The sequence below is a fragment of the Triturus cristatus genome, chromosome 7, assembly GCF_964204655.1.
Source record: "Triturus cristatus chromosome 7, aTriCri1.1, whole genome shotgun sequence".
In the NCBI taxonomy this organism is placed as follows: domain Eukaryota; kingdom Metazoa; phylum Chordata; class Amphibia; order Caudata; family Salamandridae; genus Triturus; species Triturus cristatus.
In genome coordinates, this window is record NC_140590.1 from 765,027,062 (window position 1) to 765,049,126 (window position 22,065).

The 22,065-nt window shown below is 44.6% G+C and overlaps 1 protein-coding gene across 3 annotated transcripts in view; it reads right to left on the minus strand.

Annotated features, from left to right (window-relative positions):
* Nucleotides 1-22,065, minus strand: part of LOC146810498 (glucagon-like peptide 1 receptor) — a 279,433-nt gene that overhangs the window by 30,261 nt on the left and 227,107 nt on the right. For all 3 annotated transcript variants that reach the window (XM_085614427.1, XM_085614426.1, XM_085614428.1), the window contains exon 10: nt 1,688-1,915. In XM_085614427.1, coding sequence (XP_085470553.1) covers nt 1,688-1,915 — 228 coding nt within the window. The remainder of the gene's footprint in view (nt 1-1,687; nt 1,916-22,065) is intronic.

The window sequence follows — 22,065 nt, forward strand, 5'->3', positions numbered from 1 at the left end:
AGTGTTAGAGCCTGAAAGTGTTGCTGAGCGTGAAAGTCTGTTGCTCTTTCCGATTAATAGTACTTGGGTCTGCACGAGATGATCTGTGCCCATGACCAACGAAGAGCACAATATCTGTAGTGCCTGCCGCAAAGGAAATATATTGGTGCACTGCCTTGAGACATTGAGACTTTCGAGTGAGCTGTGAGTGTTTGCCAGGAGGGCACTCCAACGGATACTGAGAAGCACTATTTTCATGGAAGGCCTGAATCAAGAGGCCCAATGCGACAATGGAAGCAGATTTGATGGACGATAGAAGCCTACCAGAGAGGCTTAGAACGGACTTTGGCATAGTTATGGTTGCACAAGGGGTTCCCGTGCAATTGCATAGAATGGGTGTTAGGAGACTGATTCTTATTGTTTTGCTGGCATTGTTTTAGAGTAGTATTCTGTTTAGTAAAAGCAGAATGAAGTCTATCCTCTGTTGAAGAGTATCTCCATTTCACCTGAGAGCATTGATAAGGATCGCCACTGTTTCACCTGAGTATACAATAGTCACTGAAATGCATAAGAGCCCTAAAAAGGTTCGCTAAATAATTTTAGGATTTGCTTTTGCCTAGGGTTGTGAAAAAATGATAATCCTGTTTGTAATAATGGTCATTACTTTCTTCTGCTATCTGAATGTTAATTATGACTCGATGCTTTGTTCTCTTTGTGTCCCTGTTGATAGCTTACATATACCTGCTTAAATGAAATGTGTAGAATGGAAAATGCTCACCTAGCAATGAATTAGGATTTGCCTGAGTAATGGCAAAAGGAGGGTCTGAGGAAATTTGATTACGGCTCCATCTTGCGTATTGACACCATTGTGATGTTGCCCTCACTCAGGCACCGACGACCTTCATAGCGTTTCTTCGTACTCTGAACTGTAACATGTTAAATGACCTTTTTCCTTTTCCTCTGAGCAAGGTACATTCTGGGACCCGGCTCGAAGCAACTCATTTCCGTGATAACCATCTATTGACCCTTGGTGATCCTTCTCTGCCTTCCCTTTGTTTTACGAATCACCACCTGCATCACGCAAACACGTCCTGTTGTAAATTAATTAAACTTAGGAATTCTCATGCCACCTGGCCTATAGGGTCAGGTAGAGAACATGACCCTAGGGAAGGAATTTCTATTACCTGTTATCCTGTATCTTGTAAAAGGAATGTTTGCTAGTGGATGACATGTTTCTTTTTTGCACATTGAGGGCGTTGTTGCTTTAGGGGATTTAAGCGCTATAAAAGACTGTGAGCCACGGATTGAAGTGGCAGTCTCCTGAGAACCTAACACTGATGTACTTCTAGGACAACTGTACCTAGCTGCAGCGAATAAATTGAAGTTCCAATGCCAACAGAGTGTTCCGTGTCTCTGTACAATTAAGCAGGCGAACTCAGAAGATTTCAGGCGTACCCTGCGCCGCCAGGCCTAATTCAGCCTGGTTCTTCATCTTTTCGCAAACAGTTTGCGCTGTCTGGCAGGCAAGACCTAAAACAGGCAGTTAGGGCTGCTTTGGTAAAGGGAAAGAAGACAAAATTAGAGAAATATTTTATAAATACTGAACGTACGTTGGAAAAGGTAATTTCACTACAGCAGTTTTTGCACATTACAGAGGAGCTTGAGAAGCAATTGGGTGGAGCAGGAGAAGGTGAAGATGGGATGGTACCTGAAAGGAGTTGAGGATGAGGAGGAAGAAGAGCTGTAGTGTCCGGGCGGTCCCCGATGTCAACTCATCTGCCATGAACACAAACAGAATTTCATGAACCCCCAGAAGTGGGAGGAGGGTCAGCGTGGACTTTGCCAGCCGGCACTTGGAGTCAGAGAACCTCAGCTGCTGGTGTCGGTAATTGCACACCAAGTGGAACAGCACCTTTAGGAAGATTATGAAGTTCACCTGTGGGAAGGAAGAGTAGCCATAAGCTGAAAGGAAACACGAGAAAGCATTTAGGAAAAGATGAAGAACAAAAAATATGTGTGACAGGGAGACAGAAGGGGCACAGCATCCTGCAGAGCCGGGGAGAGAGGCAGAAAAGCATGGTAAAGTATAATGATAGAGACTATAGAGATTGGGCAGGGTTGCTGAAAGATTGAGAGAGAGGGGAAGGGGTACAAGAGCAAAATGAATAAAGAGGAAATGAGAAAAGGACAGGGAGTGAGATACAGACAATAAAGAAGATTTGTGATAGAAAGGGTCACAGCAAAGGGGAAAAGAGATGGAAGAACAAGATGGGGGAGTATTAGAGGTTAAGCGATAGGACATGGTGTGAGTGAGCAAGATAGATGTTATGTTTTGAATACTTGCACAATGCGCATCTATTACTAGTGTGCCCAGATAGTGCCAGTGGGATGTATGAAAGTGCAAAGCTGTACTGTCCTGGGCTATCTGGAACATGTCTTGCAACACAAATCTGGGTTGTCTGAGTGTGCATGGTCCAGGAGAAATCAAGGGGAAATTAGGCCTAGCGACTAGAGCTCTCAACCTTGGAAATGGGGAACCAGGCTAAAAACCCCAACTTGGCTTAACATCCTGTGATTCTCTCAAAATCACTTAGAGCCCAATTTAGAGTTTGGTGGACATGGTACACCAGCATAAACGCTCAGTTTGCCTGCTCTATTATGAGTCAGGTTTCTAACAGTGGTGCCCTCACTGGCTCAGCCAATGGAAACCTACACCGACGGTCTGATAGAGTAGCAGTGGCGGCCGCCGCAAAGCTCAAGTGGTGTTAGGGGGGAAAGGGAGAGGGGATTAGCGAAATAATAAGCATAAAAACAAAACGTACTTGTTCTGCCGCTGATGCTGACATCCGCCTTGGTGCTCCTCTTCTCTCCAGGTGGTGTCACAGCAGTACCTGGGACACCAACATATGCTCCCCATCCAATACCGGCGCTGCTCTCAATATCAAGAGAGCAGTGCCAGGATGTGTCTGGGAAGCACGGTTTGCCTGTGCGGTTTCTCCAACCCAGCTGTGCAACACAGCTGGGTTGGAGAAACCCAAGTACGTATGACAGTTTGGCCTGCCCAAGATGGCCGACCAAACCATCATGCGCACTCACGGTGCTTTACTACTCCTCCCCTGCTGTCATCATGGTTAGCCCAGACTTGACTAGCTCTAGTGGGGAAAGAAAAATAAATTAGAATAAATTGGTTTTATTATCGTTTTGTTTTTTCTGTATTTTTTTAGCAGGGCCATAGTGGAGGAGCTTCCGCTGCAGAATAGGGGCATCAACGTAAGGACATTAGACTGCCCCCCCTATTTAAACCAGCATGCGCTGCTCTGGGAGACTTTTCGTAGTGGCGTATGTAAGAGAAGTTTCTTAGTCACTTAAATTACTCTAACGGATCAACCGCAGTTGATATGGGTACGCTTCAGTGGGGAGAGATGTGAAGAATCTAAATAGAGTAAATACCTACGTCTTCACCAACAGGTGAGCAAGGAAAAGTCTTCCTTTTTGTTTATTTACCCTCACACACCCTAGTGGTGTCATGCTTCATCATCGGGTCACCCCGACGCCTAAAGGTCGGGGTGGGCTCAACCACAGTATTGGGAGCTCTTGAAAGAAGTTGTTGACCTGGGGGGCTGAATAAGTTAAAATACCTCAAACAGATCCCCGGTTTCCCTTTATTCTTGGGTCTGTTTGGGTAACTAAAAAACAAATGTTGGGTCTTATAAGGAATCTTATGGTCCTAAGACCCTAGTGCCAACATGTTTCAGTCCTGTAGTGGCCTTATGGGTCCTGGACTTTCATCAGGGCTAGGTTTTGGCCTCCCTAGGAGACAGGATAAAAGGGGTTTCCCTATCCTGTATGCGATGCAAGGGCAGAGTAGCTGCTCCTTGTGATGATGATTGATAATTTACCAATCATAAATTGTACTCCATCTGTAAAGAAAAGACAGACAACAAAGAAGAAAAACACAAAGACAAAAACAACATACATTTGTATAGTAATGTCATTGTTTCTCTTCAAAACTTTGTCCCACATTGCGTGCTCTGGAACTAATTAATAAACCACATGTGCCAATTTGTGTCTATGACATAGTGGTAATCAATTGCTTCCAAACTTGTGCCACTCACGTACTTATCATCACATAGTACTGTTACGTGACAGATGATTGGTGGGGTGGCAGTGGTACTCAATAAACTGATCTTAATTTATGTCAGTATGTCTATGTATTCACTAGTAACACACTCCATGCCTCACATTCACTCCACATTCGTACCGTGTTTGTGAAAAGAATAACGGTAATCGTAATCATGTTTGTTTATCATTATCCCTCCTGATTTCGTGCGTTAAAAATAATAAACAATAATAAAAAGATATCATTCCCTTACCCAATTCTTGAATGGTTTCTGTGTCTCAGGGGACCGTAAAGCATCTAGGGGTAGCTTTATAGTCAAACCCTAAAATCGTGACCCCAGAAGATTTAAGGGAAATGTAAATAAATATAGTGAGTGGTTTTCTCTAACCACAGTGTATCTAAACTCTCGTATTCCCCATATTGAGGAACGAAGGATGAGAGTGTTGGCGATCGGATTGGAAATTGCCAGTCTATCACTTACTTCATCAAAAGTCCTGCACCGCGTGCACACCTACTTGGCTCCGGTCCCCGGCTTTCGCGTTTGTAATGCGAAGGAACCGTGTATTAATACCCTTGAGTTGTCATAGGAACAAATCGGTAGGCGGCCCTCGGCGCGGACCCAAGTACGTCATGACGTTAATTACGTGCCCGGAACCATGGGGCTTGTAGTTCCGTATTTGTTTTTGGTGAAAAGCACGGAGATCTAAGTCTTTTAAAACTTCGTAGAAATCTCTTATTAACATTGTGAATGAGTATAAGATGCATTGTTAGAGCATTATATGCAAACTTGTTTGTTAGAGATGTAGTTTAGTATCCGGCGTTCGACGTTGTTAGAATTACGTGATTACATCTAAAAACGTGTCAGGAAACAAGGGATTTGTAGTTCCTTGTAACCATCCTACACACTGCGGACAAGTGTATATCATACGGACCATTCTCCCTAACTTACTGCCACGATGACACAAGGCACAAAATAAAATAAAGTAAGAAAAAATAACGCGTTTGTACAACAGCGCTATGAGACCACAGTTGAAGCTAACACAGTATGCCTGCTTCTTCGATCGGTGATGCGTGTCTGTCAAATGAGATTGTTAGTTTATTTTAATAAAGATTCCCAATAACCACAACCATTTGTGTCGGTATAGGCTCATAACGTGGGTAATCCTTAGTTGGGATCTCAAAAACAATTGAAATAGAAGCAATACTCCAACATACTCGAACACTGATTTTTTGGGAATTTCGAAACCCAAATAATGGCGAACCTGTTGGTGGAATACCAATAGGAAAGCATATGATTTATTCCTATTTAGCTCCTAGTGTGGAATATTAGGGGAGCTTAATTCTGGGTATACACCACGAGTTATTATTGAAAGACTTTCCTTTTTGTAGGAGCTGATAAGTCGCATTAAAAAAATATATATATATAGGGTGTTGTATATATATGCCCTTCGATGAAGGGAGGATATGCAAGACATAGCATGACGTGTTCGAATACTATTATTAGGAAATTGGACCGACGTTCACATAGCCGCCATATTGAAGTCCCTAAGTTGGATAAACAGTTTTAGGGCGCATATTTAATAAACAAAAAAGTAAACAAAAAGGAGGCCTAGTTGTAACAAGATCCCTTTCCTTCATTTATTTAGTTGGTTCCAGGGTATACAATCATTGAGGCCCCTTTCATGGGTTTTCAATCGATGGACCCAACGTTGTTCACGCTCTAGGAGTTTGTGTTGGAGGTTATTTACATGTTTGATTTTTTCTATGATGGTCCACTTTATCTCTGTGTCCTTGTGTTTTTTCTCATTATAGTGTGCAGTCAGTTTTGTTGCTGTTATTGCGCGTCTTATTGTGCTCCTGTGTTCACTGATGCGTAATTTTACTTTTCGGCTTGTCATTCCAATATACATTAGATCGCACGGGCACTTGATCATATATATCACTGCTTCAGAATTACAGTTGGTATGTGTTCTCTGTTCCCATGGAGAGTGTAATCCCAGATTTATTACTTTGGTGTGTTCAGTGAACGGACATGCTACACATGTGCCACATGGGTAGTGTCCCGTAACCTGAGGTGTACTCCAGAGGGTTGATTGACTGGTAATTTTCGGTGTATATGTGTCAGTGTGTACCAGTAAATCTCGCAGACTTGTGTTCCTTTTGAATGAGAACATAGGTTTCTCAAACGTTATTGTATTCGATGTCAGGATGGACCATTTTTTGTTTATTATCTTCTTTAAGTCATTAGAAGATGTGTTATATGTTGTAACACATATCAATTGGTCAGAGTGTTTCTTTACATGGGTCTCTAACAGTGCCTCTCTTGGTGTATTACGGGCTCTCTTATTTGCTCTATCTACGATCTTTCTCGGGTACATTTTTTGTTTAAGTTTGTTAGTGAGGATAGTCGCTTCCTTTTTGTATGTTTCCAGATCAGAACAGTTTCTGCGAACCCTTAAAAATTGGCCTACCGGTAGATTCTCCCTTAATGAGCGTGGATGTGCGCTATCGAATCTGAGTAGGCTGTTCTTATCCGTAGCTTTGGTAAACAGAGAGTTCTTAAGGGTACCTTCACTAGCTGTAAAGACTACGTCTAGAAAGGATATTCTTTCTTTGTTCATAGTCATAGTGAAGTGTAGATGGGGATTCAAACTATTGATCCATGTCTTGAATGTTTCCAGGCCAGTGGTATCTCCTTCCCAAATCAGAAAGACGTCGTCAATATATCTATACCAACAACGTATGTTAGCAGAGAACGGATTATGTGTCCATATATGTTGGTCTTCAAAATGTCCCACATATAGACAGGCCAGGCTCGGGGCGAATGTACTGCCCATCGAAGTACCATGGGTTTGTAGATATATCTGATTTTCAAACTTAAAAAAGTTTTCAGTGAGTGCCAGATGGATAAGGGTGGTGATCCATTCAATTGGTGCTGCCCATGGCCATTCTTCCTTCCTGAGGATCTCTTCAACTACCCTGATGCTCTCAGCCTGAGGGATGTTTGTATACAACGCCTCAACGTCAAGGCTGACCAGGATGTTCTTATCTGGATTGTATTGTATCCCATCCAGTCGGTTGAAAAGGTGCTTGGTATCCTGTACATAGGATTTAATCTTCGTTACAAGAGGTCGTAGGAACCAATCTGTATATTTGGATAAAGGTTCGAGAATGGACCCTATCCCAGAGACAATCGGTCTTCCTGGCGGTGGTATTTTCCCTTTGTGTATTTTCGGGATTGTGTAGAAAAGAGGTGTTCTTGGGTCCTCCTGATTCAAGAAGTCATGTTCCTTCTTTGTAATCCACTCCCTATCTAGTGCTTTTGCGGTCAACGTGGAGATCGTTGTTTTGATCCGTTGTGTAGGGTCTCGATTGATCTTTTTATAGTACTTAGTATCTGCCAGTAGGTTCATACATGCAATCCTGTAGGCACTAGTACTTTGGATAACCGTGGCCCCTCCTTTATCCGCCGGTTTTATAATTAGATCAGTTCTGGACTGAAGGGAGGTCAAGGCTTCTCGTTCCTTTTTGCTCAGATTGTTGAATGTGTTTCTCCTGACTTGTAATAATTCTACCTCCTTCGTTACAGCTTCTTCAAAGGCGAGTACCTCTGGGGGCATCATGTTGGTAGGGGGGTAAAAGGTTGATTTGCACCGTAGATCCGTATGTGTTTCGTCCAGATGTGGGTCCTCTTTGTCCTTGAAGAATGTTTTCAAGCGGATCTTCCGGAAGAAGTCTCCCAACTCACATCGTAATCGGAATTTGTCCAAATGTGACGTGGGTACAAACCCTAGTCCTTTTTCCAGCACTGTTTCTTCATCTGTAGTGAGAGTGATGTCCGTCAAATTCACCACTAGTCTCTCATGCTGCTCGTTCCTGGTTGTTGGTCCCTGGAATTGCTCCGTGTGTTCATGGTGCTTTCCTATTGGTCTACCCTTACATCCGAGACGACTACAAAGGTCAAGAAAATTCGGACTCAGGATCTGTATACAGTGAACAGACGGTATCATCGGATTCTGACTATGATAACTGGTCTAGTGACGGATCTAATAAGAGCAGGCGAGGCAGGGGCAGAAGACCACGGAGAGGCAACTACAACCAGAGATATGGACACCAGCAGATGTACCCATGGCCCGCCCCATTTGGACCAATCCCATTCCAAGGCCCGACCCAATTCCCTATGGGTCCCTACTTTCAGCCCGACTACAACCAACGTTTTTTAGGACAGGGCGGCAGGAGAGGCAGACGTAGAAGAAGAGGGAACAAAAGAGTACAATGGGAAGAAGACCGGAGCACCATGAACACACGGAGCAATTCCAGGGACCAACAACCAGGAACGAGCAGCATGAGAGACTAGTGGTGAATTTGACGGACATCACTCTCACTACAGATGAAGAAACAGTGCTGGAAAAAGGACTAGGGTTTGTACCCACGTCACATTTGGACAAATTCCGATTACGATGTGAGTTGGGAGACTTCTTCCGGAAGATCCGCTTGAAAACATTCTTCAAGGACAAAGAGGACCCACATCTGGACGAAACACATACGGATCTACGGTGCAAATCAACCTTTTACCCCCCTACCAACATGATGCCCCCAGAGGTACTCGCCTTTGAAGAAGCTGTAACGAAGGAGGTAGAATTATTACAAGTCAGGAGAAACACATTCAACAATCTGAGCAAAAAGGAACGAGAAGCCTTGACCTCCCTTCAGTCCAGAACTGATCTAATTATAAAACCGGCGGATAAAGGAGGGGCCACGGTTATCCAAAGTACTAGTGCCTACAGGATTGCATGTATGAACCTACTGGCAGATACTAAGTACTATAAAAAGATCAATCGAGACCCTACACAACGGATCAAAACAACGATCTCCACGTTGACCGCAAAAGCACTAGATAGGGAGTGGATTACAAAGAAGGAACATGACTTCTTGAATCAGGAGGACCCAAGAACACCTCTTTTCTACACAATCCCGAAAATACACAAAGGGAAAATACCACCGCCAGGAAGACCGATTGTCTCTGGGATAGGGTCCATTCTCGAACCTTTATCCAAATATACAGATTGGTTCCTACGACCTCTTGTAACGAAGATTAAATCCTATGTACAGGATACCAAGCACCTTTTCAACCGACTGGATGGGATACAATACAATCCAGATAAGAACATCCTGGTCAGCCTTGACGTTGAGGCGTTGTATACAAACATCCCTCAGGCTGAGAGCATCAGGGTAGTTGAAGAGATCCTCAGGAAGGAAGAATGGCCATGGGCAGCACCAATTGAATGGATCACCACCCTTATCCATCTGGCACTCACTGAAAACTTTTTTAAGTTTGAAAATCAGATATATCTACAAACCCATGGTACTTCGATGGGCAGTACATTCGCCCCGAGCCTGGCCTGTCTATATGTGGGACATTTTGAAGACCAACATATATGGACACATAATCTGTTCTCTGCTAACATACGTTGTTGGTATAGATATATTGACGACGTCTTTCTGATTTGGGAAGGAGATACCACTGGCCTGGAAACATTCAAGACATGGATCAATAGTTTGAATCCCCATCTACACTTCACTATGACTATGAACAAAGAAAGAATATCCTTTCTAGACGTAGTCTTTACAGCTAGTGAAGGTACCCTTAAGAACTCTCTGTTTACCAAAGCTACGGATAAGAACAGCCTACTCAGATTCGATAGCGCACATCCACGCTCATTAAGGGAGAATCTACCGGTAGGCCAATTTTTAAGGGTTCGCAGAAACTGTTCTGATCTGGAAACATACAAAAAGGAAGCGACTATCCTCACTAACAAACTTAAACAAAAAATGTACCCGAGAAAGATCGTAGATAGAGCAAATAAGAGAGCCCGTAATACACCAAGAGAGGCACTGTTAGAGACCCATGTAAAGAAACACTCTGACCAATTGATATGTGTTACAACATATAACACATCTTCTAATGACTTAAAGAAGATAATAAACAAAAAATGGTCCATCCTGACATCGAATACAATAACGTTTGAGAAACCTATGTTCTCATTCAAAAGGAACACAAGTCTGCGAGATTTACTGGTACACACTGACACATATACACCGAAAATTACCAGTCAATCAACCCTCTGGAGTACACCTCAGGTTACGGGACACTACCCATGTGGCACATGTGTAGCATGTCCGTTCACTGAACACACCAAAGTAATAAATCTGGGATTACACTCTCCATGGGAACAGAGAACACATACCAACTGTAATTCTGAAGCAGTGATATATATGATCAAGTGCCCGTGCGATCTAATGTATATTGGAATGACAAGCCGAAAAGTAAAATTACGCATCAGTGAACACAGGAGCACAATAAGACGCGCAATAACAGCAACAAAACTGACTGCACACTATAATGAGAAAAAACACAAGGACACAGAGATAAAGTGGACCATCATAGAAAAAATCAAACATGTAAATAAGCTCCAACACAAACTCCTAGAGCGTGAACAACGTTGGGTCCATCGATTGAAAACCCATGAAAGGGGCCTCAATGATTGTATACCCTGGAACCAACTAAATAAATGAAGGAAAGGGATCTTGTTACAACTAGGCCTCCTTTTTGTTTACTTTTTTGTTTATTAAATATGCGCCCTAAAACTGTTTATCCAACTTAGGGACTTCAATATGGCGGCTATGTGAACGTCGGTCCAATTTCCTAATAATAGTATTCGAACACGTCATGCTACGTCTTGCATATCCTCCCTTCATCGAAGGGCATATATATACAACACCCTATATATATATTTTTTTTTAATGCGACTTATCAGCTCCTACAAAAAGGAAAGTCTTTCAATAATAACTCGTGGTGTATACCCAGAATTAAGCTCCCCTAATATTCCACACTAGGAGCTAAATAGGAATAAATCATATGCTTTCCTATTGGTATTCCACCAACAGGTTCGCCATTATTTGGGTTTCGAAATTCCCAAAAAATCAGTGTTCGAGTATGTTGGAGTATTGCTTCTATTTCAATTGTTTTTGAGATCCCAACTAAGGATTACCCACGTTATGAGCCTATACCGACACAAATGGTTGTGGTTATTGGGAATCTTTATTAAAATAAACTAACAATCTCATTTGACAGACACGCATCACCGATCGAAGAAGCAGGCATACTGTGTTAGCTTCAACTGTGGTCTCATAGCGCTGTTGTACAAACGCGTTATTTTTTCTTACTTTATTTTATTTTGTGCCTTGTGTCATCGTGGCAGTAAGTTAGGGAGAATGGTCCGTATGATATACACTTGTCCGCAGTGTGTAGGATGGTTACAAGGAACTACAAATCCCTTGTTTCCTGACACGTTTTTAGATGTAATCACGTAATTCTAACAACGTCGAACGCCGGAAACTAAACTACATCTCTAACAAACAAGTTTGCATATAATGCTCTAACAATGCATCTTATACTCATTCACAATGTTAATAAGAGATTTCTACGAAGTTTTAAAAGACTTAGATCTCCGTGCTTTTCACCAAAAACAAATACGGAACTACAAGCCCCATGGTTCCGGGCACGTAATTAACGTCATGACGTACTTGGGTCCGCGCCGAGGGCCGCCTACCGATTTGTTCCTATGACAACTCAAGGGTACTAATACACGGTTCCTTCGCATTACAAACGCGAAAGCCGGGGACCGGAGCCAAGTAGGTGTGCACGCGGGGCAGGACTTTTGATGATAAGTGATAGACTGGCAATTTCCAATCCGATCGCCAACACTCTCATCCTTCGTTCCTCAATATGGGGAATACGAGAGTTTAGATACACTGTGGTTAGAGAAAACCACTCACTATATTTATTTACATTTCCCTTAAACCTTCTGGGGTCACGATTTTAGGGTTTGACTATAAAGCTACCCCTAGATGCTTTACGGTCCCCTGAGACACAGAAACCATTCAAGAATTGGGTAAGGGAATGGTATCTTTTTATTATTGTTTATTATTTTTAACGCACGAAATCAGGAGGGATAATGATAAACAAACATGATTAAGATTACCGTTATTCTTTTCACAAACACGGTACGAATGTGGAGTGAATGTGAGGCATGGAGTGTGTTACTAGTGAATACATAGACATACTGACATAAATTAAGATCAGTTTATTGAGTACCACTGCCACCCCACCAATCATCTGTCACGTAACAGTACTATGTGATGATAAGTACGTGAGTGGCACAAGTTTGGAAGCAATTGATTACCACTATGTCATAGACACAAATTGGCACATGTGGTTTATTAATTAGTTCCAGAGCACGCAATGTGGGACAAAGTTTTGAAGAGAAACAATGACATTACTATACAAATGTATGTTGTTTTTGTCTTTGTGTTTTTCTTCTTTGTTGTCTGTCTTTTCTTTACAGATGGAGTACAATTTATGATTGGTAAATTATCAATCATCATCACAAGGAGCAGCTACTCTGCCCTTGCATCGCATACAGGATAGGGAAACCTCTTTTATCCTGTCTCCTAGGGAGGCCAAAACCTAGCCCTGATGAAAGTCCAGGACCCATAAGGCCACTACAGGACTGAAACATGTTGGCACTAGGGTCTTAGGACCATAAGATTCCTTATAAGACCCAACATTTGTTTTTTAGTTACCCAAACAGACCCAAGAATAAAGGGAAACCGGGGATCTGTTTGAGGTATTTTAACTTATTCAGCCCCCCAGGTCAACAACTTCTTTCAAGAGCTCCCAATACTGTGGTTGAGCCCACCCCGACCTTTAGGCGTCGGGGTGACCCGATGATGAAGCATGACACCACTAGGGTGTGTGAGGGTAAATAAACAAAAAGGAAGACTTTTCCTTGCTCACCTGTTGGTGAAGACGTAGGTATTTACTCTATTTAGATTCTTCACATCTCTCCCCACTGAAGCGTACCCATATCAATTGCGGTTGATCCGTTAGAGTAATTTAAGTGACTAAGTGATTATATCATAGGAGGAGTTACTCTAACTTGATATCCTCTCTACCCCTCCAGGTAATGAAAAAAAGTGTTTTTCTATTTTACCTTTAAAGTGAATGTATGTAAGAGAAGCCCCGCCCACTCTCTGCCCACATGTGTCATTGGCTTGTGTCAGTGTCCTTCGTAAATGCTGGGTAAACATCCTTTTGTACGCGGTCATTACACCGCGTACCATTACTACGCATGCTTTACTACGCATGCGCTGTAATAACGCGTAGCCATTTCTACGCATGTCATTACAACGCATGTGTTGTAAAGCAAACCACATTGTTGTGAGGAAACTGAGGCGTTTCCTCACAACGACGTGCAACGATGACCGCCTCTCAGAAGACGCGTCACGCAGGAAGGAGAACAAAGGACACGAGGAGAGAGAGGTAAGAGGGGCTATTTTTAAGGGTTTAGGGTAGGGGAGGATTAAGGTAGTGTTGTGTTTGATGAGTATTGTTTTGGGGTTTAGGGTAGTGTCAGGGGTCGTGTAGGGGAGTGTTTGGGTGTAGGGACAGGATTGGGGGTAGGGGGAGGGTCGTGCTGGGGGTAGTGTTTTAGGGTTTAGTGTAGTGCTGTGGTGTTTGTGTAGTGTAGGGTAGTGTTTTAGGGTTAAGGGTAGTGATGGGGTGTTGTGTAGGGTAGTGTTGTGTTGTATAGGGAGCGGACTGGGGGAAGGGTGAGGGTCGTGCATGGGGTAGTGTTTTAGGGTTTAGGGTAGTGGTGTGATGTAAGTGTAGTGTAGGGTAGTGTATTAGGGTTTAGGGTAGTGGTAGGAGTGGGGGTCAGGGGAGGGTTGTACAGGGGGTAGTGTTTTAGGTTTTAGGGTAGTGTTGTGGTGTGGTGTAGGGTAGTGGTTTAGGGTAGTGTTGGGGTCGTGAAGGGTAGTGTTTGAGAGTAGGGACAGGACTGAGGTGGGGCAGGGTCATGTTGGGGGTAGTGATTTAGGGTTTAGGGTAGTGTAGTGGTGTTTGAGTAGGGTAGTGTAGTGTTTGGATCGTTTTTAGGTCTCGCCTGAGCCAGCGCTTTAGCGCTGCTCTGGCGAGAGCTATAGAAAACGGGGATTTGGAAGTGCAAACGAGTGCTTTTCAAGCCCCCAACTACAGTGCATGTGCGCCGAGCGCGCACACCATTTGGCAGCCTGCGTGTACATTTCGCGGGCGCTTTGATGTTCTCAGTGAGCCGCGCGGCCACTGCGAACATCAAAGCGCCCGCGAAATGATTACTTTCACTTTAACGTTCGCACCTACTTGGCAGACTGGTTCTCTGTTGCTCTTTCCTCCTCTGCTCTCTCTCCTCAGAGTCCGTCCCTCCCCCTGTTGCAGCAGCTGGCATTACACGGGGGAGGGTGGCTCTTCGTGCCTACCAAAAAACAAGCATTGGCATAGCCAATAGGTCTCGCTTTTGGGACCTTATAAGTATTTAGTTATGCAACTGTTGCATAGTTAAACACTTATAAGGTCCCAAAAGCGAGACCTATTGGCTATGCCAATGCTTGTTTAGAGTTTGTTTTGTATAGGGTAGTTTATTTGTATTTAGTATTTAGTGTAGTGTTGTGGTAAATGTCTGTTTTTATTAATATGCAAGTTTTAGTGTTTTGTGTAGTGTCGGGGGTTGTGCTGGGTATTGAATGAGTGTAGGGACCGGAGTGGTGGAATGTGTAGGTTCTTGCAAGGGGTAGTGATTTAGGGATAAGGGTAGTGTAGTGGTGTTTCAGTAGTGTAGTGTATGAGTGTTTTGCTAGTGTTTTCCATTTTTAGATGTGTAGGGTAGTCTATTTCTATTTATTATTTAAAGTAGTGTTGTGTTTTAAGCATTTTAAAAAAGGGCTTAAATGTCTTTTTTTAATATGACATGTTATTCCGCATACCATTTTTATTACTAGGCAAGTTTTTACTTCGTATACATTAACACTTTCGATGTAATGGTATGCGAAATAAAAACTTGCGTAGTAACGGTTATTGCTAAGTAATAACCGCGTAGTAATGGAATGCAAAGGAATAGCATGCAAAATAAAGTGTCATATTCAAATGCTGGCATCTGATTCGTAGGGAGGCTTGTTTGTCCCTCCTTAGTACTGCCGTGTCTGGTTGTATGTTGGAACAACGAGTTCCTCAACAACGACTACCCTAACAACGAGTTCTCAACCTTGACCTCATCTTAACCATGATTTCTTTTTACCACGCATTCCTTTACCACTATTTTTCGTGGTAAAGGCATGCATAGTAAAATAATTACATACCAACTACTACCCCGATCCTCCATAGCCCCCACCTCTTAAAAACGAACCCCAACCACCGCACTCCCTAAAATTCAACACGATCCCCCACACACCTTATAAACTAACACAACTCCCTGTAAACTAACCCCAACCCCTTCACTCCTGAAAACAAATCCCGAACCCCACACCCCCTAAAAACTAACCACGAATTCCTCTTATCTATTCATCTGCGACACTCCTCCGAACTCCGCCATGCCCGAACACTAGAACGACTCAGCCTTAACCACGCATATGCGTGTTAAGGCTGAGTCGTTGCTCAAAGTCGTTGTGGCAAGGGTCGTTACCCATGTGGGCGGGCCAGGTAAATGCATGGGGAGAAGGGCACGAGCCAGTAATCAACAATTGGTTTGGGGAGATTTATTGTTAAACATTGTCCATTTTTGATTGCATCCAACAACATACAGTTAAGTTGTACCTTTGATAACTTTGGTTCTAATCAATACTGTGCTGCAGAATATTTGTCTGCAAAATAAACAATTGATGGATGGAATGCTGGACAATGCAAACATTTACCCCCAGTCACAAGGATCTGGGTTTAATCCATCATTCTTTTGCTCACCACACCACCCCAGTGTGGACCCAGCCATATGCAAATCATGTCTTGACCCTGTTCCTTGTGGGTACAGTCCAACCCGAACTGCCAAGCCAGGTCCTCCCTAAACCGGAAACAAGCACCCTGGGACCGGTTTCTGGGCATCACCCGTCATCAGCCAGGCTAGCTTGAATCCAGTGGTGTAGTGAGCACGGGACCCACGTCTGGGCCTACCCTTCCCGCATAGCGCAACATATGCAAAAGAAACAATTGATGGATGGAATGCTGGACAATGCAAACATTCATTCCCAGTCACAAGGATCTGGGTTTAATCCATCATTCTTTTGCTCACCACACCACCCCAGTGGGGTGGCGCAGTGGCGTAGTGGGCAAAAGAACGATGGATTTAACCCAGATCTTTTGACTGGGGGAGAATGTTTGCATTGTCAGCATTCCGTCCATCATTTGTTTGCTGTAACACTTTTCGCCCTAAGTGGGATGGGTATGGCCAGACGTGGGTCCCTGGCTCACTGTGCCACTGGATTCAAGATAGCCTGGCTGAAGAAGGGTGACATACCCTGAAACCGGTCCCAGGATGCTTGTTTCCGGTCCAGGGAGGACCTGGCCTGGCAGTTTGGTCTGGACGGGTCCCATGGGGCACAGGGTCAAGACTGATTTGCATATGGCTGGGTCCAAACTGGGGTGGAGTAGTGGGCAAAAGAACAATGGATTTAACCCAGATCTTTTGACTGGGGGAGAATGTTTGCATTGTCAGCATTCCGTCCATCATTTGTTTGCTGCAACACTTTTCGCCCTAAGTGGGATGGGTATGCCCAGACGTGGGTCCCTTACTCACTGTGCCACTGGATTCAAGCTAGTCTGGCTGAAGAAGGGTGACATACCCTGAAACCGGTCCAAGGATGCTTGTTTCCGGTCCAGGGAGGACCTGGCCTGGCAGTTTGGTCTGGACTGTTCCCATGGGGCACAGGGTCAAGACTGATTTGCATATGGCTGGGTCCAAACTTGGGTGGCGTAGTGGGCAAAAGAATGATGGATTTAACCCAGATCTTTTGTCTGGGGGAGAATGGTTGCATTGTCAGCATTCCGTCCATCATTTGTTTGCTGTAACACAGAATATTTATCTTTCAAACTTGCGGGCAGCCAGTCTGGGGCCGCTGAACGTTTCCTCCTCATGCAACATGATAGACCTGTATTGGCCACTGTACCTGTCTCCAGGCCATTCCCTGTGCCCAGTGGAGTACTGCGCAGCCATAGGTGTAGTGTTACCAGCTGCGGGCAATTCCGACAGCAACTACTGTGGCCGAGCTTTATTGAGCTTAGCCGTTTCCGGTGGGCAGCGCAAGTAGGGGGTACTTCCTAAGTGTGTAAATAATTAACCGTGGGTGTTAACGGTCAGGGAGCCCACCAAATCAAGCATAATTCAGAATTTTGTAGGTTCTCATTCATAACAATAACACCAAAACTAAGCCCACATCCCTTAAAAACGAACCCCAAATGCTGCACCCCCTAAAAACTAACCCCAACACCCTCAACCCTGAAAACTAACCCCACATCACTTTTAAAACTAAACACGAACCCCTCTTACCTGTTCCTCTGTGACGTTCCTCTGAACTCCGCCCTGCTGAACACAAGAACGACTCAGCCTTGACCATGTACATGCGTAGTTAAGGCTGAGTCGTTGTTCGGACAAGTCGTTGTTTGACTTACGTGACTCCGGAACTCTCTTCTACTCGAGGCCTCTCACTCAATGGTTTACATTTGCTGTCATTATTTTCTCTACCTCGTACTTCTGAAGCATACAGCATCGAAAAGATATTGCACATATGACTTTCCAAGACATAACTCGCCATTCCCACCTCATGTCTGCCGAGCCCTTTTGTGACATTAACAAACATGAGAAGGGCATGCTGCGGCTTCTCTCTCAAGCGCTCGCTGCGCCTTGGCGCTAGGTCCAGGCTATGACATATAACTTTAAAAATAAATAAATACTTGTGCTTTAGTCTCGGATGAACACATTTTCCTGTCCGGTGTCCAACGGGTAAGAGATGGGGCGGGGTGTCAAGGGCACTCAACCCTCTGCGGCCGCAGGGCCAGAACGACACAAACAGCAGCCAGAAAGAGGGCCATTCTCATCCCAAACATAGGGGCATTCTCATTCTCTTCTGGAATCTGCTCATCCGTGCCGCAGCCCGGAGCTGACAGCCACAAACAAGGCAGCCTCTGCCCGCCTTGGGTATTTTTGAGCCACAAAGGAGCCAGCTTCTCTATCGCTGACACCCATGATGAATGCCTGATTGTCAAAAACGGAGAAAAAAAAGTGCGCTTACGACCTTTGTCACCAATTGTGATTTAATGAGCTCTCTCTTTTTTTCCGGCAGGAAGAGGCACTTGAACACACGGTGCCCGCGTCGCACCCGGAGACAACGCAACGAAAACGGGCGTTAAGGGGCCTATTCATAAGGAGTGTTGGAATACACAAAAAGGTACTCCTGCAGTATTCTTTTACATATTCTTCAGAATATATGTCGTTACTACGCATTCCGTTGCAACGCCTGCCTTTACCACGCATGTGTTACAACGGAATGTTTTATCTACGCATTGCCTTTACCTCGATTTTTCCTTTACCCCGCTTTTTCTTTTTTGGGGGGGAGACCCCCCCCAAGCCCCCTTTCTTCTTTTTTAGGTCTCGCCTGACCCACCGCATGCGCTGGTCTGGCAAGACTTATTGAGAGGGCTCCAAAAAGTGCTACCAGGCCAGCCTAGAGCTACAGTGCATGTGCGCGGGCGCGCGCGCCGCGCTTTACCGCGATTACTTTCGGTTTCGCGGCCGCATGGCCGCTTTGATGTTTGATGTGCTCGCGATAACTTTCACTTTGCATAGCCAATAGGTCTCCCTTTTGGGACCTTATAAGTATTTAGTTATGCAACTGTTGCATGGCTAAACACATATAAGGTCCCAAAGGCGAGACCTATTGGCTATGCCAATGCTTGTTTTGCCTTTTTGTCACGTCTTCGCCGACACTAAAAAAGGACTGACGCATTTTTTCGGATGAGGAAGAAGACGTTCCGTGATGACGTTGCTTGCGCGGTAAAGACGGTCGTGGAAGCAATACGCGTTGTGAAGACGTTTACGAGGTAAGTGTACCGTTGTAAACGTAACGCGTACAAAAGCCTTCGTGGTAAAGGCTGTTTCCCATTCTTCTATGAATCCACCCAGATATGTCCCATCCCTTGCTAGTAAAAGTGCAAATAAGGCACAGGCATATGCATATGTATTAATTACATATGAATATTCCACGAATTTGATTTTTTTTATCCCCATTTTAGATGCTTCAAAAAGGCATTTACACACATTCAAAAGAGTACTAGGGGAGCATGCTTTTACGTCCGCCAAGATGCCTTCCTGTATCGGCCCGTAGCTCTGTAGTGGAATTCAGTCCAAGGCAGGTTCAGGATAAACCCGGTACTGTTTGTTGCATGAGTACAATATAAAGGTTTTAGGCACGAAAATAGGAATCATAAGTTCATGGGTTCTCCACTTTTATCAAAGTATCAGTGAGGAATGGGATTAAGAGGTGACGGGGGAATATAAAATAAATAAAACATTATCTTCTGCTGAGCCGATGGGTGGAGAATGCAGTGAGATATTTAAATCACAAACCCAGCAAAGCGTTTTCTTTTTCCAATCCAAAGCTGCCATCTAGTGTCCATTTGAGGGATTGTTCTCATCTTTTCAACAGATAGTTTCCTGCTTCGATGTTGTTTTGAAATTAGATTTCCATCGTGATAAAATTGTCTTCCGCTCCGTCCGTGGCCACCAGAATGATTCCACGCCTACAGGAACAAGCTGTCGCCGTGAGAGATGGCGACCCACTGAGAGGTGAGAGAGAGAGCCACTGCTAATGCCTGCACTGACTGGTGCCGTGCGCGAGCAAAGTATCCAGTCCGGGTGGGCGGGGCGTAAGGGAGACAGGGCGGTCACCAACCCCACTTCCAACTTCAACCGGACGACAATAGATCTCACAGAGCGAGCAGCGCATGGGCTGCGTCGCTAGGCGATACCTAAACAGAGCACTCTGTAAGTGAATATCTGGATTGCACATTTGAGGGGTGTACTTCATCATACCGTCACACAGGCACAATCCATTTTATCTAGCAGACATACTGTGCATGTCGCAGGCAGCACTGCTAAATTGTCGGTGGCTGGGCCCACATCAGTTAGGCCCATAAGACACCACTCAGAGCAGTAGGAGCAGGATCCGAGCACTTTCCCAGCCTTCTTATAGGACTGGACTTCCTGTTGTACCAAGAAGCTGAGAGAGGGATTCAGTTGGGTATTCCCCTTTTCAAAGCTGATCATGCTGCTCTGTCTGGTTCCTCTCTAGGAATCATAGCTTCCTTGCTGGTTGTAATTACAGCGCCAGATTCCCGCTCTGCTGCTGCTGCCATGACGCCCCTAAGATGCTAAAATAATTTTGTTTCTCTGTGCATGTGTGTAAGGGTTTGTGGGTGTGTTTTTGAGTGATTGGCAGTGAATGAGATTGACTGAGAGTGCTTGTGAGGCCTTTAGAGAGTGACAGTGAGAGTGAAGGTGAGAATCTAAGTTTGAGAGAGCCTATGAATAAGTGAAAGTGAGTGAACAAGTAAGGCATTGCTAATACTTGTTTTTTTAGCTGTGCCATCCTTAATATTGGTGGTGATGTTGTGTTCTACATATTTTTTCATGTTGTCTTCTGGAATCACTAAGTTCAGACTTATCCAAGGACACATTTAATAGATTCTATGCCTCATACACTTTTGTGAGAAGAAGGACCAAGCAACCCCAGCTACAGTGATGTCAGCCGGAGCTCTGGAAAGACAGAGCAGACAATAACCTCACCAAAAGCTGCATGTACAAGACATCTACAGGGATGCTGCTCATATAAAGTGACTGCAAGGGGGATGAGTGCAGACAGGTGATCACCGGAGATGTCTGAGTGAGTACAGAGGCTTTTTGTAGGGAGTGAGTGTGTGAGGGAATGTAGTGGGTATCTGTAGAGGGTGAATGTCCTGGTGCCTTTAGGGGATAAGTGCAGGGATGTCTAAGTTGTAAGTGGAGGGGGTTGTCTGTATGAGTGCAGGGGGTGCCTGTGTGAGCACAGGGTGTTAGTACCGGGTTAGCTAAGTGTGTGTGTGTGCATGTGTATGTTCGTGTGCGCATGTGTATGTTCAGGAGGGAAGTACAGGGGGTGCATGTAAGAGGTGAGCACAGGTGCCTGTAGACGGTGAATGAAGGGTGTACCTTTGCTAGTGCAGACAATGAAGTGCAGGAAGTGTATGTGTGAATGCAAGGAGCATGTAAAGGTACCTGTGTGTGCTAGGAATGGGTGTTAGTGCAGGTGGAGAGTTTTTAGCTAAAGGAAAATGATGTGCCTATTTGTGCATGGAGAATCTTCAGATTGGTCTGTGTGTTTGTGCACGCGTGCACACATAAGGAATATCTGTAAGTGGGTTAGTGCATCAGGTATTTGTAGGTGTTTAGTGCAGGAGGGACCAGTAGGGATTATTGCAGGCTATGCTTTTAGAGCTAGTTCCTGGAGGTGTTAGTGCAGGGGGTGAATGCAAGGGGAGCCTGTGTCTGTAGGTGTGTGAGTACAGGGTGTTTCTGTAGGGGATGAGTGTTAGGGGTGTGAGTGCCTGCAGGGGGCCAGTATAGGGGATGACTGTAGGGAGTCATTGTAGGGAGTTCCTGTACAAGGTCTGCCGAGGGGTGTCTTTAATGAATGAACACAGTGGGTGCCTGTAGGGATTCAGGAAACAAGGTGCCTGTAGGGAGAAAATAAAGGTGGTGCCTATCTGGGTGCAGGGAGTGTCTGCATGAGTGTGGTGTGTGTGAGGGGAGTTTCTTGAGTGAGTACGAATTGTACATGCAAGGGAAAGTGCAGGCTGAGTGATATGCCTGTGTGTCTGTGTGCAGGGTGTCTTGTGCATGTATGCCAGTGCGGTGTAAGTACAGCAGATGCCTGTAGGGGCTGAGTACAAGGGGTGTTTGTAACTGGTGAGTATGGGGTGCAGCTGTGTGAGTGCAGACAGGGAGTGTAGGTTATGACTCAGTGTGAGTTCAGGAAGTGTCTTTGTGGGTGCATGGGAATGGTGT